Source organism: Rhamphochromis longiceps, linkage group LG3, assembly GCF_057381845.1.
Source record: "Rhamphochromis longiceps isolate RC_006_pf linkage group LG3, R_longiceps_female_GT1.1, whole genome shotgun sequence".
Lineage (NCBI taxonomy): Eukaryota > Metazoa > Chordata > Actinopteri > Cichliformes > Cichlidae > Rhamphochromis > Rhamphochromis longiceps.
The window spans coordinates 29,822,730-29,839,950 of record NC_140559.1 but is presented as its reverse complement, the minus strand read 5'-3'; the positions used below and the strand labels follow the sequence as shown (position 1 = coordinate 29,839,950).

The 17,221-nt window shown below is 41.5% G+C and overlaps 1 protein-coding gene across 4 annotated transcripts in view; it reads right to left on the bottom strand.

Moving 5' to 3' along the window:
* Positions 1 to 1,740: 1,740 nt before the first annotated feature.
* The window catches only part of LOC146674006 (NLR family CARD domain-containing protein 3-like), a 35,992-nt gene continuing 20,511 nt past the window's right edge, over positions 1,741 to 17,221 (bottom strand). For 3 of the 4 annotated variants that reach the window (XM_085392661.1, XM_085392644.1, XM_085392650.1), the window contains exons 5-10: positions 9,899 to 10,089; positions 5,000 to 6,782; positions 4,335 to 4,508; positions 3,652 to 3,825; positions 3,528 to 3,574; positions 1,742 to 3,398 (exon numbers count right to left, since the gene is read on the bottom strand). In XM_085392661.1, coding sequence (XP_085248787.1) covers positions 2,881 to 3,398; positions 3,528 to 3,574; positions 3,652 to 3,825; positions 4,335 to 4,508; positions 5,000 to 6,782; positions 9,899 to 10,089 — 2,887 coding nt within the window. In that variant the 3' untranslated portion in view covers positions 1,742 to 2,880. Of the gene's footprint in view, positions 3,399 to 3,527; positions 3,575 to 3,651; positions 3,826 to 4,334; positions 4,509 to 4,999; positions 6,783 to 9,898; positions 10,090 to 17,221 lie in introns of all 4 variants that reach the window. The other variant, XM_085392671.1, reaches the window with a different exon arrangement.

The following is a 17,221-nucleotide window of genomic DNA, read 5'->3' as shown; positions in this document are numbered from 1 at the left end:
CTTAACAAAAATAAAAACTTATAAACGAGCCCTAAATGTACCTGTGTTGCCCTCGGCTCAGGTGTTATAGGGTCCCGTTTAATTGTTTCAAACTAAGACACAGGTCCTGAAAATGTCCTTTTTACTTCAAGCAGAGAACATCATAAATTAGCCAAGACATCATACAGTACTGCCCCATGTTAAGTTATTTGTACTTTGTTTATGTGGACCAATAAGAAACAATGATTTTGGATGACCGTAAAACGCTTTACAATACCACTATTCATTCACTCTTACATTCATACACTGGTGGAGGCAAGCTACAGTTGTAGCTACAGCTGCCCTGGGGCAGACTGACAGAAGCGAGGCTGCCATATCGCGCCATCTGCCCCTCTGGCCAACACCAGTAGGCAAGTAGGGTAAAGTGTCTTGCCCAAGGACACAACGACCAGGACAGAGAGCCGAGGGATCGTAAAACTATGTCAGTTTTTTTTTAATGATTACTTAAAGATATGTGTTGATGTAATATTTTTAAATTGCCCAACTTCATTTTCTGTTTTGGTCTGAAAAGTTCAGTTTGACTGTAGTTTTCTGTTGTGTTTATAGGACATGAATTTCCAATCTAGTGTCCACTTTAGGCAAACTATAAGTTTGAAGATATGAGGGAAACTCAGAATTTAACGTGTTCCTAAATACAGTTAGTACTGGCAGAGAAGATGTGGCAAGTTTTCCATGGCTCTAACCCACATATACTCTGCTGCTCAACCCACAAATGTATTGAGGACATATGTATTTATAATGCTAAGTTTATTAGGAGAGGTGGGGAGACAATGTGCACTGTCACAATGACAGGGGAGTTAAAAACAACATTAAATAAAACTTTTAAACAACTGAATCCCAAACCAGTAAATATACCTGACAGTGATTTATACAGTGGGCTGGGGCCCCCTGTTGTGCTGTGAAGCTACTGCAGTTTTGCTTATTTGTATAAAAACTGAATTAAAAATGGTAAAAGCAGCTGATTAGTTTGCGATGTGACTCATTACTCTGATCTCAGTTTACCTGTCTTGTATTGAAGTGTCCCAGTGTCAGGTAGGTCCCACATTAGCCTTTATGTAGGACTAAATTGTTTTTGTTTGTTTTTTCTCTGGAGGTTTGGTTGGAGTTTGGTGAATGATATCATGGGATCTGATCTCTAACTTCTGTTCTGTTTCCTTTGATGTAAAAGGCTTTTATTGTGCTGAACAGATAAAGAGCCCCCCCCCCTTCTCTGGGTGGGTTGGTGTTGCTGAGAGCAGCTGTGAGGCAGACTGCCCCACCCTTTACTCTCAGGCCAAGTCACCCCCTCATTAACACGGTTAGTGACCTATAGGAAACATGAGCCAATAATAATATGGTTGGATTAATGAAGGAGGTTTTTTATGTTCTCAGATTAAAATGACAGGTGATGTTTGTGTTTCTTTCAAATGGTGCATTTCCTGTATAGATGGCATGTATAAGCAAGTAGACTGCATGCATGCTGAACTGTGAAAAGAAAAAGCTTGTTTGATGAAGTGACTTGGGCTTTGTTGTGACAGGTGTGCTTTGTAGCACCTGTTCTGTGCTCCACAACAGCCCAGCTGTGGACCAGGTTATGTTCAACATAAGAGATAATGCCCAATCAGGCCTCTGGAAATTAGCGGCATAATTCCTGGAAGATCCCTCAGACCTCTGTGTGTCGGTAATAGGAGAAACTAGTTTTTTTTAACAGCGTCTGAAGTTATTCCTTAATGAGCATCAGTAAGACAAAACTATTAGAAACTTCTGCTTTACACTGCAAATTTAAAAAAACATTTTATTTTTCAATAAGCAGCCATTTGTGATCTAAAACAGGACACCAGTTTGTACATGTTGAATCACATCTAATAGTCTCACCTCACATTTGAATTCTGATTATTTTTCACTGTCAGACCATAACATGCCAACCAGGACCTAACATTCATTTAATAAAATTGCAGACCTGTGATACTTAGACTTCTGTTAACTTACACAGTATTTGTTCCACACAAGCTTCAAGCTAAGTAAAAATAAAGGACAGAAACTAAACGCCTTTGAAACAGCCTCTCTCTCACACACACCTGATTTGTAGTGAAAAGGCTGTAAAAGATGCTCAGAGTTGCCACACACATTTGATTTAAAACAGAGAAAGGTAAATTCTAAATAAAAGAAGACAAAAGAACATTAATACAGCCACCAACATCTACATTCTGCATGTCAAATGTGGGCAGCATGGTGGTGTAGTAGCAAGCCTCACAGCAGTCCTGAGTTCGGCTCCACCATCTGGTTAGAAACGTTCTGTTTAAAGTGTGCATGTTCTGGGTCTACTGGTTGTGTTGTCCTCTGTAGATCTTCTTGCTCTTTACTTAAACCAGCTGTAGATGGTTGTACTCATAAATTTATGCACTGTTAGTCAGTTTTTTAAAATGTAATCTCCTACTTTGTAATTGTGAAATCAGGCTCATTTACATTGAATGTATTTTTCTTGGCACTATGTTCAATTATCAAAGTGAGTAAATTGCGAATTCAAAGTTACAGATTAGGAGTTCAGAGGTTTAGACCTGATTTTGAGTTTGAAGTAAATACAAACAAGTTCTACAAAAAATACATGAAACAGAACTGCCCACTTAAAATGCTGACATTGTTTCTGACAAGCAACATTTTTGTGGGGGATATTTGTCACACTTAACTGTTTCAGATCATTAAAAAAATATTAGAAAAAGATAGAGTAAATAAAGAATACCATGTAGCTACAATAGGTGAAACATGACCTAGAACTTCATTAGGACAACATGGAAAAACAATGGGATACTCGTAAAAGCAGTTTAATGTGTGGAACTGATGGACAGAACTTGCAGGTGAAACTTAGGTTAGCTGACAAAATGAAGCAGACGACTGAGAGTGAAGCTCAACAGCAGGATAAAGGGGTTCGTTAAAGGCTGTTTTGTAGCTATGAAGGAGGATGCAGCTGTCATTAGAAACCCTGTAGAAGGACAGCGTGCCAGCTGAACAATCCACATACACACCCACCCGACTGGAGCGCCATCCAGCTGAAGGCACGTCTACTTTCTTGTTACGGTGCAGAATGTAAAAACCATCATCAGAGAAAACCAGACACCAGGATTTGTCATCGTATCCCATCTTAAACTCATTTTTCTTTCCTTCTGTGCCTCTTCTTCTGATTGTAATCCCAACGCATAGAAAGCCAAACACTTCCACCTCCCAGTAGCAGCGCCCATTGAGGCTCTGCTCACACAGCACCTGCTGTTTTTTGGGATCAGGATGTGGATGGTCAACTTCCATCCAGGTCACCTTTCTATTCCCATCAGAGAAAAGCAGGTTTGTGTGTGCTGTGTTGGAGTCCAGAGTGAGTTCACAGGCATCTGGAAATAAGAAAACACTTCATTGCAACAACAAAAAGAAGCCATGCCACTTTGAACAATGATCTGTTACTAGATCATAATTTCATTGATTTGTTACTTATTGCCACCAAAAATAACTGAAGTGCTTACATTTCTTGAAGCTTGGTTTCATTCTGTGACTTCCACCGTGTTCAACACTGTGGAGAAAAGTATCTCAGATTTAATTATGTTTCTTAATGAAGTTTTAAAAAATTACTTTAAAAAATTCCATTACCTGAGTTTGCTCAGCTTGTATCGAGGATCATTCTTCAGCTTAGACAGCTGCTTCTCTCCAGAGTCTCCTGGGTGGTTGTAGCTCAGATCCAACTCTATCAGATGAAACGGGTTGAGCTGTAGAGCTGAAGCCAGATATGCACAGCCTGTCGCTGTGACCAGACAACCGGATAACCTGATAAAACAGACACTTTTTCCAGTTGAAATAATTCCAGTAGTACATTTTGTTCTTGCTTACCAAACAAAGCAAGTTATGTGCCTAAACTGATGATTGCAACAGCTGACTATGATTGTTAACTTATTATTGACCTTCTGACCACACATAATAATACCAAACAACCCCCGTCAACCAACCCATGTAACATCACTGTGTGAAAAAGTAATATGCCAATGTTAATGGGCTAGTTCAGATGTTCCTGTCTTTTTCCACTGGTGGGTTGCCACTCAGGTATCAAACCAAGATGGTGACTCCTGAGTGTCAGAAGTGTACAGTGTTCAAGACAATTCTTTGTCAATCTAAGTATACTATCTGACTTGTTATTGACAAAGACCTCACTGAAATCAGAGCAAGAACTATCATTTTTATTATACAGAGTCACATTTCTAGCAGTTTTCTTTTCAGCTTAAATCTGGCTAAAGGAGGTCCATTACTAGTGTCTTTTGGTGTACTTTATGTGTTACTACCTGAGTATCTCCAGCCTGCAGCACTGACTTGATAGTCCATCACAGAGTAACTTCAACCCTGAATCTTTCAGGTCATTGTCACTGAGGTCTAGATCTCTCAGGGATGAGCAGTAGAACTTGAGAGCAAAAGCCAAATGCTCAGCTGACACCGAGGTCACTTTGCAATCTGCTAACCTGTGGGTGGGTGTTTAAGTGTTAGTATAAAGAGAACAAAGCTGTTTCATTCTGTAGACAAATAAAGAAAAAATTAAAGGTTTTAAAAAGTGTTATGAGACAGAAGTTTTGAAACCTTTATTTTTACATTTTGGCCATTCTCATCTTTTTGTTGTAAAGTATTGAGTAGATAATGTCAGCTGATTTAGCTAGATGATCTTGGCCTTCTTTGAGCAGAATGTTTTATTATTTTATCAAATAATCCTATCTTGTTTTATTCAACTTGGGATAAAAAAAAGTAACAATTAAGACCATAAAGTCATCAGGGAAGTGGTTGCTGTGGTCATAAATTAAATCCATGCCATGACAAAGGTTTAAGGATGACACTTGATCAGCTTGATCAAGAACAGTTCCTTTCCAGCAAACCCTGACCTTACACAATCTGATTGACAGAAAAGTATATTTAACATGTTGTTATTCAACATGAAAGCAAATTATTGCTGCAAACTTACATAGCTTTTCTACTCTTCCTCACAGCCGGTATCAGCCTCCGTCTGCCCTCATCTGATGTGTTGTAACTCTTTAAGTCCAAGAGTTCCAGATCATTCTTTGATACCTGCAGCATGTAGGCCAGTGCAGAGCAGTGCAGGGGAGTCAACTCTGTTTTTGAACGATCTGACAGTGCGAGATATTCCTGAATCTCATCTTTGACTTTGTGATCTCTCATCTCGATCATAGTCTGGAAAAGGTTGATGCAGCTGTCTGGAGAGAGGTTCTTCCTTCTGATAGACTTGAGGTAAGTCAAGATTTTCTTGTCAGTATCTTGGCTTTGATCTGGTGAAGGCAGCAGACCATGAAGGACTCTCCGGTTGGGTTCAACTAGGAGGCCAAGAAGGAATCTCAGGAAGAAGTCCAGGTGGCCATTTTTCTTCTTCTCCAGCACTTTGTCAACTGTCACCTTTACAAGATCAAGTAACGTATGGTCTTTGTCCTCCAAAATGAGGAAGTTTTTAAGTTCTGTAGTATTATTGTTAATAAAACAGTCATAGACAAAGAGAGCTGCAAAGAACTCCTGTACGGTCAGATGCACAAAGCAAAAGACCCTTTTGTTGGAAAAGAGTTGTTCTTCCAAATGGACTGTAGTGCAAAATCCAGAGTAGATGGATGCTTCTTTAATGTCAATGCCAAAGTCTTCCAGGTCTTCCTCATAGAAGATGAGGTTGTTCTTCAGCAGCTGCTCAAATGCAAGCTTGCCGAGTTTCAGAAGAAATTCTTTGTGTGTCTTCAGAAGCTTTTCTTTGTTTGTCTCAACCTTCTTGTCATATTTTCTGCTTCTACGCTTTGTTTGTGCAAACAGGAAGTGTGACATCATCTCTGTAAGAGTTTGAGGAATTGCAGTTTCAACATCTCCTCCAAAGACTTCCTGGAATAACACTGCAGAAATCCAGCAGAAGATCGGGATCTGACACATGATGTCGAGACTCTGTGAAGACTGAATATGTTTAATGATCCTTTCAGCAAGACCAGGATCATGACTAAATCTCCTCCTGAAGTATTCAGCTTTTTGAGGATCATTGAAACCTCTTATCTCTGTCACCATGTCAACATGTTCTGCAGGGATCTGATTGGCTGCTGCTGGACGGGAAGTAATCCAGAGGTTTGCATCAGGAAGAAGGTTACCCTGGATGATGTTTGCTAGGAGATCCCTCACAGGTGCTGCTTCCTTGACAGATGTTATAGTCTTAATGCCTTCAAAGTCCAGATGAAACCTGCTTTCATCCAGACCGTCCAGGATCAGAACAATCTTGGTTTTGGTATAGTCCACTGAATCTTTGAGTTCTGACAGTGTGGGGTGAAATAAAGTTAGGAGCTCATGTAGGCTTTTTTCACCTGAAATCAAATTCAGCTCTCTGAAAGCAAGACTGAAAACAAAGTCAAGATCTTGGTTTTGCTTCTCTTCGGCCCAGTCAAGAATGAATTTCTGCACAGCCAGAGACTTCCCAATGCCTGCAACGCCCTTCGTCACAACTGTTCTGTGGGGTTTGGTTTGGACAGAAAACGATTTGAATATGTGACTGAGGTTTACTGAACAGTCATTGGATGATTGCGTTTTCCATTTACTTTTGAATTGATGCTCTTCATTTAGTCTTCCACTCTCTCCGGTGGTGATGAACAACATTGTGTAGATGTTCTGGAGTAGATTTTCTTGGTCACCATTACCTTCAAATGTCAGAGCAAATTTCTTTTTCACTGCCTTTTTCAAATTTTCCTTTACTTTGACAGGGAGGATGTTCCCTGGAATCAAACAGAGCAATGTTTTCAGATTTGTAAACAGGAATTTATTACATTTTGTTTAATAAATAAAAGCTGCGTTGGGCAAAATTGTTAAAATTTGGCATCTACCTTTGTCATCCTAAATTTAGATGAAAACTGGAGTCTTAAAGTGTTTTCACACCTATGTTGTTTAGTTCATATAAGTACAACTCTGCTCATTTTCCCCTTTGGTAAAGTTTGTTTGTGCGGGTGTGAACAACAAGTATGATAATCACACTTGAGGAGAAGGTCTTGGTTCGGTTCCAAAGTCCAGATTGGTGCAGTTTGTTTAAAGTGTGAAAAGTGATCCAGCTTCGATTCAACCTAACTACCAGGTGTATTTTCCAAGTGTGAGCTAAACACCTTCCTGTAACTACTTATTCTTTGCATTCTGGACATTGACAGCATTTTAATCCTTGGTGATTTTAATATTCGTGTTTTTTTGTCACCAAAAACAACTTTTGGATCTTATTAATTCCTTTAATCTCATTCTGATCAGTAAAGACTCCCACCCATGAGCGCGGACAAACCTTGGACCTAGTTTTATTCTGCGGTCTGCAGCTATAGGATATTCAAATTTGTAACCTTAACCTTTCGGATCATATGCCTGTTTTATTCAAAATTTCTGTCCCATACTTCTTAGTTAAGCCTCCTCTTCCTGTCCGCCAATACCGCATCATTACACCAGTTACTGCGGAGCAATTCTCTGCTGCTTATCAGAATTCTGGTCTCCCTATCATGGACAATTGCTCCTTTAAGCAAAATGTTGATCATTTGCTTACCATGTTTAATGTCACCTGTACAAATGTCCTAGATATGGCTGCTCCTTTTAGAAAAACTAAACGCTCTAGACCTAAAACTGATCCCTGGCTAAACAAGGACACCCGGGCCATTAGAAGGACCGAAAGAAAATGGAAAAAGACAAACTTCAGATTTCCTTTGCTATGTTAAGAGATGCTCTGTCTCTTTATCAAGATGCTGTGCATAAAGCAAAAACTACCTATCCAATAGTACCTATCGGATATTATCAGCAAACACAGCTACAGCCCTTGTATCTTATTCAATACTAATCACTCTGTTATCAACCCTCCATCCACCTCTCAATTACTAGGGTCCCTTGGTACCTGTGAAAACTTTTTACGTTTTTTTGTTGATAAGGTGGATACTATTAGGTCTTATTTCATTCCTCCGCCCTATGATCCCTCTGTTCCCTTGTTTTCCTCAGTTGTGTTTGATCACTTCGAGCCGATTTCTCTGAACTCTCTGGCTGAACTAGTCTCCTGTCTTAAGGACTCTATGTGTTACCTTGACACTATCTCCTCTAGTCTTTTTAAAGAAGTCTTTGACACTATTGGCCCTCATGTTTTAACTGTTATCAACACCTCTCTTTTTACGGGAGGAGTTCCACTTGATCTTAGACATACTATTGTCCACCCACTTCTTAAAAAAGACTAACCTTGATGCAACTGTTATTTCAAATTTTAGACCAATCCCTAAACTTTCTTTTCTGTCTAAAATTTTAGAAAAATTTGCTTTTATTCAGCTCCAGGCCTTTCTGGAGACTAATGCCATCTTAGAATCATTTCAGTCTGGTTTTAAAGCACCACATACCACTGAAATTGTGCTTTTAACAGTTCTTAATGGTCTTTTATGACTACCGATTCTGGTAATCACATCATTTTAGTGCTTTTAGATTTTGAGTGCGGCATTTGATACAGTGGATCATGGGATTCTGCTATCGAGATTGGAAAACTGTGTGGGCATTAAGGGTACTGCACTTAAATGGTTCAGATCCTACTTAACTGATTGGAGTTTTAAAGTTTTACTTGACTGACTTGATGACATTAAATCATGGTTCTTTTTGAATATTTTGCATATAAATGATTAAAAAACTGAGATTATACTATTCGGACCCTCTGACCTCCGTTTTTCCCTTAATGTTGACCTTGGTCCACTGGAAAAGTTCAGAATGCCGTTTGCTAAAAATTTAGGAGTGTTTCTCGATAGCTCTTTCTCATTTGAGAAACAAATAAATTCTGTTATTAAAACCAGCTTTTTCCAGTTGAGAGCCATTGCAAAAAACAAGACCATGTTGTCATCTGCCGATTTCGAGAGAGTGATTCATGCATTTGTTTCATCTAGGCTTGACTATTGCAATAGTCTCTATTTTGGTATTAACCAGGTCCTACTCTCTCGTTTGCAGCTAGTTCAGAATGCGGCGGCCCTACTCCTAACAGTCACTCGCCATTTTGAACATATCACTCTAATCCTGGCACGTTTAAACTGGTTACCAGTACGTCGTAGAATCAAAATCAAGATTTTGTTGTTTGTTTTTAAATCTCTGAATGGATTAGCTCCATCTTATCTCTTGGACCTTTTAACTAATACTTTTAACTTTTTAACTTTAAATAATACTCCAAGCAGAGTTCTTAAGTCGGCAGATAAGTTGCTTCTGGATATCCCCAGAACCAGACAGAAAGACAGATATGACTGAGCTTTTGCGGTTGCTGCCCCCAAGCTCTGGAACAGTCTGCCCCTTAACATTAGGTCTTCACCAACGCTTGACATCTTTAAAACCCGCTTGAAAACGCACTTTTATTCTCTAGCCTTCAATTGTGACTAGTCTTCCATTGTATTTTCTATGAATGTTCACCATTTTCATTATGTACAGCACTTTGGTTCAACCCGTGTTGTTTTTAAATGTGCTCATGAATGCATTTGATTTGATTGAAATTTGAAGTTTTATAACTTGTCAACTAAGTCAGGCCAGAGTAAAAGAACTATAGATGCAAAAACAACCTTAGGTCAGAAGTAAAATGGTAAATGGCCTGTATTTATATAGCGCTTTACTAGTCCCTAAGGACTAGACCCCGCTTTACACATCCAGTCATCCACCAATTCACACACATCCACACACTGGTGATGGCAAGCTACTTCTCTCTATGTCAAAAGAACATGTCACACAACAAGAAAAGGTTATCAGTATAAATGCAGTTTAGCTGGTGTAAGATTGCTGCAATCACTTTTATTTCCAAGGAGAAATGGTGCACACATATCAAAGATCCCAGTGACAGTAGCATTTACCTGTGGAAGCTTACCTGTGCTTTCAACATTCTTAAGGCGGCATTTCTCAATACAACCCAGGCAGAGATTTTCTGCATGTGAGCCAGATTGATCCCAGTTTGAGCTCACACACTGTTTGCATAACCAGTGTCCACACTTGAAGTGGACTGGATCCCTCACAACCTTCTTACACATTAGACAGCTGTTTGGATCCACATTGGGATAACTGTAGGAAAAACAATACAAAGCCTTCATTTATATTCATGAGCAGTTTATATGATAACATAAGCAAAACAATTTTCTCAGAGGCCAAATTCTTAAATAACATTTTCAAAAAGCTTCTTCACTCTGTTAAGTTGAGGTTATGCCCTGTTGACATCTTGTCCTCACCTGTGCTGATGTTTTGCCAAATATCACTGCTAAATATAATCATGAACAAAAACTTTAGGTCAGGTAAAATTCAAGGACTATGCAGCACAGGTTAGGTTTGCAAAGTTGCATCTGAATAAACCACAAGAGTTCTGGAAAAACATCCTTTGAACAAATGAGACCAAAGTAAAGACATTTGTCCATGATGCACAGCAACACGTTTGGTGGAAACGTCTGTTTACCAAAGTATTCTAGAAACAAATGTGAGGCCATTTGTCTGACAGTTAAATATTGGCAGAAATTGTTTAATGAAACAGAACCTGTCATGTTATTAATTATACACGTGTCCACTGTATGATTCCCATCCCTGGTGCTTCCCAACTTCTGGACATACATATTTGAAAATTACAAACTTTAGCTTTTCCCTTACTGTGCAAAGAATACTGTGACAGAGGGGTGTGCTTTTCATGTGATCCGTTACAAGTCTAGTCTGGTTGGTCTCACAACTACTCTCCCAGATCTGGTTCTGGGTGTAGATGGAAGTTCTGAAGAAACTGTCACTGGAATGTCTGTGGAGCACTGCTCCCCGGATCCTGCCAATTCTGGCTCCCCACTGTCACTCTCTGTTTGGTCTGGAGGGCGTTTCATGGGAACAAGATGCCGAGGGTTCCGCCTAATTGTCCCACGAGGTCCCTCCACGAGATATGATTGTGGTGTGGTGTGGCTGTCAATAACGGTGCCACTGGCTCTCTGGTCTGTGAACTTCTTGCCATGGAGTGAGCCTGTCGAGGCTACGTGCGCGATGATGAAGGTTGTATGACCGCCTTGAGGTGACTTTTGTCGTGATTTGGCACTATATAAATAAAATTGAATTGAAATTGAATGACTGTGCCTCTTTAGTCCTACTCTCCTTCTCTCTCCGGGCGACAACCACACTATCAGGATGTGCAGGGTCAAGCAGAGATAGCAGTATTGGCACTGTGGTGCAAAGCTGTCTCCCCATCAAGAGTTGGGCTGGACTAGCCATTCTGTAGTGGGATGGCTATGTAAGCGAGTAGAGTCAATTGTGGATCAGCAGCTTTCTGTAATAGGTTCATGACAGTCTTAACTGCCCGTTCGGCTTTGCCGTTGCTTTGGGGATATTTCAGGCTGCTCGTGATGTGACGAAAGCCATACACTTTTGCAAAATGTCCACAGCAGACTCAGCAGCAGCTTATGGTTTGTTTCCATTTGAAAGTGTATGCCAATAAGAAAGCTGCGGAACCTCCCACAAGCCCAGGTCAGACCTAAAGCCTCCTTTTTAACCTGAGCGTATCTCTGTTCTGTTGCAGTGAGGGAACGTGATGCATAGGCAACGGGTCTCCACTCCTCATCCCATCTTTGAAGCTGCACACCCCCTAAGCCATACGATGATGCATCCGCTGACACATTGCAGTCACGGCTTTGGTCATACGTGGCTAACACTGGCGGTGAGGTAAATGCATGTTTCAGGTCCCAAAACACTCCATGTGTCAATGTCCCACCTCCAGCTGTTTTTCTTAGACAGTGAGTCTCTTAAAAGTTTTTGTCTCTCCCTGTAAACTGTGGAAGAAACTTTCCATGGTGGTTAACCATTTCGATTGGGTGCCCTGCATACGTGCCTGTAATGTCCTTTTTTCCCCACATGCATGGCTGTTAGAGTTTGTATTGTTGATTGTTATTTATGCTTAGAAATATTTAACCATAGATGCTTAGAGGTGTATAATCAATTGTGTAGTGATAAGTTGTGTGATCTTTAACAGGCTACAGAGGCTTGGTGTGCATTCCACACTAGAATGCACACCTACATCCTGGGAGCACAGGAAGAGGTCGCATCTTGGTTTAATTGTTTTATGGTAGGATTAACGTAGCTACGTCTGTTCTAGTCTAAGTGCTTTTCTGTTTAGATGAACTGCTGGACTTCCTCACCGGGGGGGGGGGGGGGTCTAGTCTACCCTCTTCCTGACCAAGGATGTTTGACCCTTTGATCAGCAACACACACACACACACACACACACACACACACACACACACACACACACACACACACACACAAGGTACTCTTTGTTTGTATGTAGACGTCGTATGTTAATGAACCTATGCATATTCATGTAACCTCAATAAAAGGACAGTGTTACGGGAGGACGGACGAGAGCAACTGGGGTCAAGCGAAGGGACGGCGCTCTGTCCGGTCTCTCCCGTGCACGAGTAACATGAAGAACTTTGCCTATTTGTGTCTTGCTTAGCAGTGTAATTATATTGTCTTCAACGTTCCAGCGGATGGGTTCAAGCTACAAACCTAACATTAATTGGTCCTTCGAGAGCCGGAGCCCTGGAATTGCATTCACCGAGGGGAGGAGAGGCACGCTGAAAGACTGACGTCAGCCAGGAAGTTCCTGTGGATTCGCGGTCTGTCTTTTCTCCTCGATGAATGACGGTCGGCGGGATTTGGGCTGATATTACACTCTAAGCAACGCCAAGTAAGTTTAAAGAGGCCGACTCTATAACCGTGTCGTTGTGCAGTCTCCGCCACTGTGTGAGGTGTTGAGAAGAGCCCGACTCTATAACCGTGTGGTTGTGCAGTCTCCGCCACTGTGTGAGGCGTTGAGAAGAGCCCGACTCTATAACCGTGTGGTTGTGCAGTCTCCGCCACTGTGTGAGGCGTTGAGAAGTTCGCTACTTTGTGGAGCGATACCCGGGTTCCTTGCTACTTTGTGGAGCAAGAGGTTCCTTGCTACTTTGTGGAGCAAGAGGTTCCTCGCTACTTTGTGTGGCGAGAGGTGAGTTCTCCGCCACTTTGTGGGGCGTTGAGAGGTTCCGCGGGGTCCAGACTGTGCTGGACGATAGGCCTATTTTGTGTTGTTTTTGTTGTCATCGTTGTTGTTGTTGTGTGGGTGTGTGCGGAGCAGAACATGTGGTCTGTGACACCGACTGTTGTTGTTATCATGGGTTTCTAAGCAACCAAGAGTGAGTCGGAGGGAGACAGACGTTTGTGCTGGACTTTGCTCCTGGCAGCACAAAGTATTTATGTAAAAAAGAGAGGGAGCGACGGCTCCACAGCTGCGCGGGTTCACGCGAGCGCGGTCACGCGGGTTTCACGCGGACCTGAGCCGTGCGGTTAATCGCAGGCTTAAAAATGGAGGAGATTAAAATGTTAGAAGTTTTCAGAAAACACACCAGCCTTGAAGAGCGTGTGGAGAAGGCCAGCCCACATCAGCAGCTATGCTCTGGTGGGTGGCTGTCCCCCCACCCCTTGCTGACACAAAACGTTAACTCTTTAGCCTGTGTGCCAGACCATAGACGTAATTGAGGTGGATAGTTGTTAAAAGTCATCTACATTACGCTTGTGGTTGCTCAAATTCAGTACAATGACATGTAAGGTGAAGTGATATAGGTAAATATTTAAACTAATGAAGTGCATAGAGGCACTTGACCTGTGTGGAAGACTGTCGTCTTATTATGAACCATTGTTGAGATGTAGAGCACACCTGTGAAAACAACTAATATGCTGAACCCTGTATGAAACATCTAAAAGTACATGATGGAGAAGCTGAGTTGAATATGAAAGTGTAAGACTTTGCCGCTGTGGGCAGAGCAACTACTGTGTGATGTTGCGTTGCAGTTTTTTTTTTTCTTCTGAGCTGATGAGCAGGCTACACATTATCAGATCGAGAGCTGTCTGAGAACTACTCTAAGAGAGGGAAACAGCGCTATGATAACTGTGATAACTGGAGTGTGCAGCGTTTCCATGAGCAGTTTTCCTGAATCTTGACTCTTGTGTGTGGAGTGTTCATAGCATCAGCATCATGTTTTTGTTTATTTGTTTTGTTGGGTTGAAAATAATTAAATAAACGTGTGATCATGCCTATGGATCACCATGGCACATATCTCCAGCCATATGATTTATTTATGCAGATGACAAAGTGAGTGTGAATGTGTCTGACATCACAGTGTTTTTGTGCACTGTGCAAAAGTGATTGCCTCTGATTGTGAGTGAGAGCGGTGATTTTGCAGACCACCAGCTATTGTGAAGAAAAAAAAAAGAGTGAAAAAGAGACAAATTACATTGTAGACGAAGAAAAATAATCATAGGAAAAAGGTTTTGTGTTGATCAGCCGAAAAACAACTACAATGTCATTTTCTGCTTTTAAGAAAGCACAAAACACAGAGCGAGAGAGAGAGAGAGAGAGATGTGTTGATTAAGCATTGATGATAATAATGAAAATGTCTTAGTTGTCACTTTCAGGTGAAAAGCAGACCTGAATCAATTTTCCACATGCAGCGGTCGGAAGAAAAGTTATAGTTTAACAATTGGAAACGTTCAAGCCAAGTTTCTGGCTGACTTATTTACAGCACGATCTGTCTCAAAACTCTCACTCTTCCCTGAAAAAACCTGATCAGCAGCGGCAGTATCGGAGCAGAGGCTGCAGAAGCAAAAGCAGCAGAAGAAGAAAGCAAACCCATCTTCCTGTCTGATTGAATGAATTCCACGGAAGGGCGAGCAAGATGGCGGCGTGAAGAGGAGTTTTTGTTCGAGCGCTTAGCACGAGACACTTATTTGACGTCTTTCTGGCTTTCGGGACTTTTTTGGAGATCAGCGCGCTAAGCTTGCTGGATTTGAGGCCAGGTTCTGCGGCGGCAGCATGTCGAAATGCTCAGAAAGGACTGAGTGACTCGGGCAAGCCACATGCGGCTAGCATGCTGGCTAGCGACCATAGCTACATGAAAGAAATGGACCCTTCATGATGCGCTCAACGTGCCGGCGCTGTGGTGGGAAAGGCTCCATCATAAACACGCCCTGCGCCCTGTGCAGAGGTTCAGGCCAAGAAGAAGAAGACGACGACTTCCAATCCCAAGAAGGTCGGCCCCAGTGTGGGCGAGCTGATTGTGAAAGCCGTGGCCGCCCTCAAGAAGGCTCTGGCTGCCGGAGGCTACGATGTGGACAAGAACAAGGCCCGTGTCAAGACCGCCATCAAGAGTCTGGTGGCGAAGGGCACTCTGGTGCAGACCAAGGGCACCGGGGCCTCCGGATCCTTCAAGATGAACAGGGTTACTGAGACCAAAGCTAAGACGCCCGCCGCGGCCAAAGCCAAGAAACCGGCAGCAGCTGCTAAGAAGTCGCCCAAGAAGGCAGCAGCAGCACTTCAGCTACTAGACAGGACAAAGCTGAAGGAGAACTGCCGGGACTGTTGAAGTGGGAGAGGACAAAAGAGTGAGAGGACAACAGAGTGAGAAGACTAGGTGAGAACACATAGGAATTATTTAATGTGGGAAATCAAAATTTGGGTTAGCAAACCTGGGGAAAAGAAAACTGACTGCTTAAGTTGGAAAATTGAGACGGAGTCTGAAACATTGCGAAAATAGAAACATATACAAAATCACACACACACAAGCAGAACATGCATTAACCCTACTAACAATTCCAAACACAAAATGACTCATGAAGACTCATAGCACATTAGTTAAGAAATGATTAAATAATAGCAGAGAAGTGTGTAGGAAAGGCAGCTTTAAGAACATGCTCTGCTGGAGATGCAGCTCCACAGACATGCATTAGACCTGCCTAATAACACAAACACATGTAATGAAAATTAGCTTGTTATCTTTCATCAGTGTTAAATTAGTGTCAATTTAGCAGACACTTGTTATTAAATACTGAATGTATCCAATGCAAAAAATTGACTCTCTGGGTTGCAGGACAACAGTTTAACCTTTGATCCTGGGTTGACCACCAACCAGTGATCAGACAATAAATTTAGTTGTTAATATAGTAAATTGGGAGAAGCTTCCTGCTTGATTGATGCAGCACAAGTGATTTACTGTATGAGGGAAATTGTCTTTTGTGATACTATTTTGAACATGCTTTTCTGTCGTCCTGTCAACTTAGTGGGTTAATAGCTGATATGCAAATTAGTTGATCGGTTTTAGATTAATGAAAGGTGACTGAATTCTAGTATGAGTGAATGAGATGTGTTGGAGTTGTTGTGTGTTGAGTGGAGACTCTAAAACACTGAGTTTCCTGCTTTGATGTGCGAGTGAATCCTGTATTTAGATACACAACTCTGAATACGTCAGAACAGACTGTTTTGTGAAGTGCATGACAGCATGTCACATGTTTTATGATGAAGGGAAAAGGAAAATTGAATAAAATAGATCTGTGACCTAAATGAGTGAAGAGCACAGACCTGGGGATTAAACTCATAGCTAATAAGGCATTAAGGTTATGTTGTTTTGTGCAGCTGATGGTTGATTTGGAGTGAATCTAGCTGATGATTTTTCTTTTGTTGTGAAGTTGAGCCTGCCGATTAGTATGATGGTATGATAAACCATGCTAATGGTATGATTTACCCTCCTGAGATGAGGAGCTTGTGTCATGACTTAACAAGGCCTTTTTATTTTGATACTTTCACAGTGCACTGAAAGTTTTGTTCGATAATCTCTGTTCTTTAAGCAGATCTGCACGTCGGGAATTAAAAGCGCTACACGTCGTCGAGAAAATTGTGCCAAGTGAGTTCTCCACATTTAAATGGACTCTGGAGAAAGCCACTTATTTGGGACAATTATTAAATGACAGTCCCAGTCCAAAAGGATTCAGCGATGTAATCCAAACTAAAGTTCTTCTTTTTCTTTTTGAAATGACGTCATTTTGCTGAGAGTGGAAACTAAATGCGACGATAGGTTCCACTATCAGCAAAGAAAGAAAGAATGAATGCATGAATGAGTGAGTGAAAGGAAAACAAACTGACTGACTGGTAAAAGCTGACAAAAGCTGACAAGACTTTACTGATGTAACACGACTGTGTGAAGTTGACCCCCGCCTGGCAGGGGTGCAGATGAGTCTGTGTGTGCTTCCCTTTACAGAAGCAGAAAGATGACAGCAACACTCGAGGTTGCGTGATGATTTAACATTTTAAATGCCATTTTCTGTGTCTGTGAATTTACTATGTGTGTGTCATTCACTAGCTTGTGTG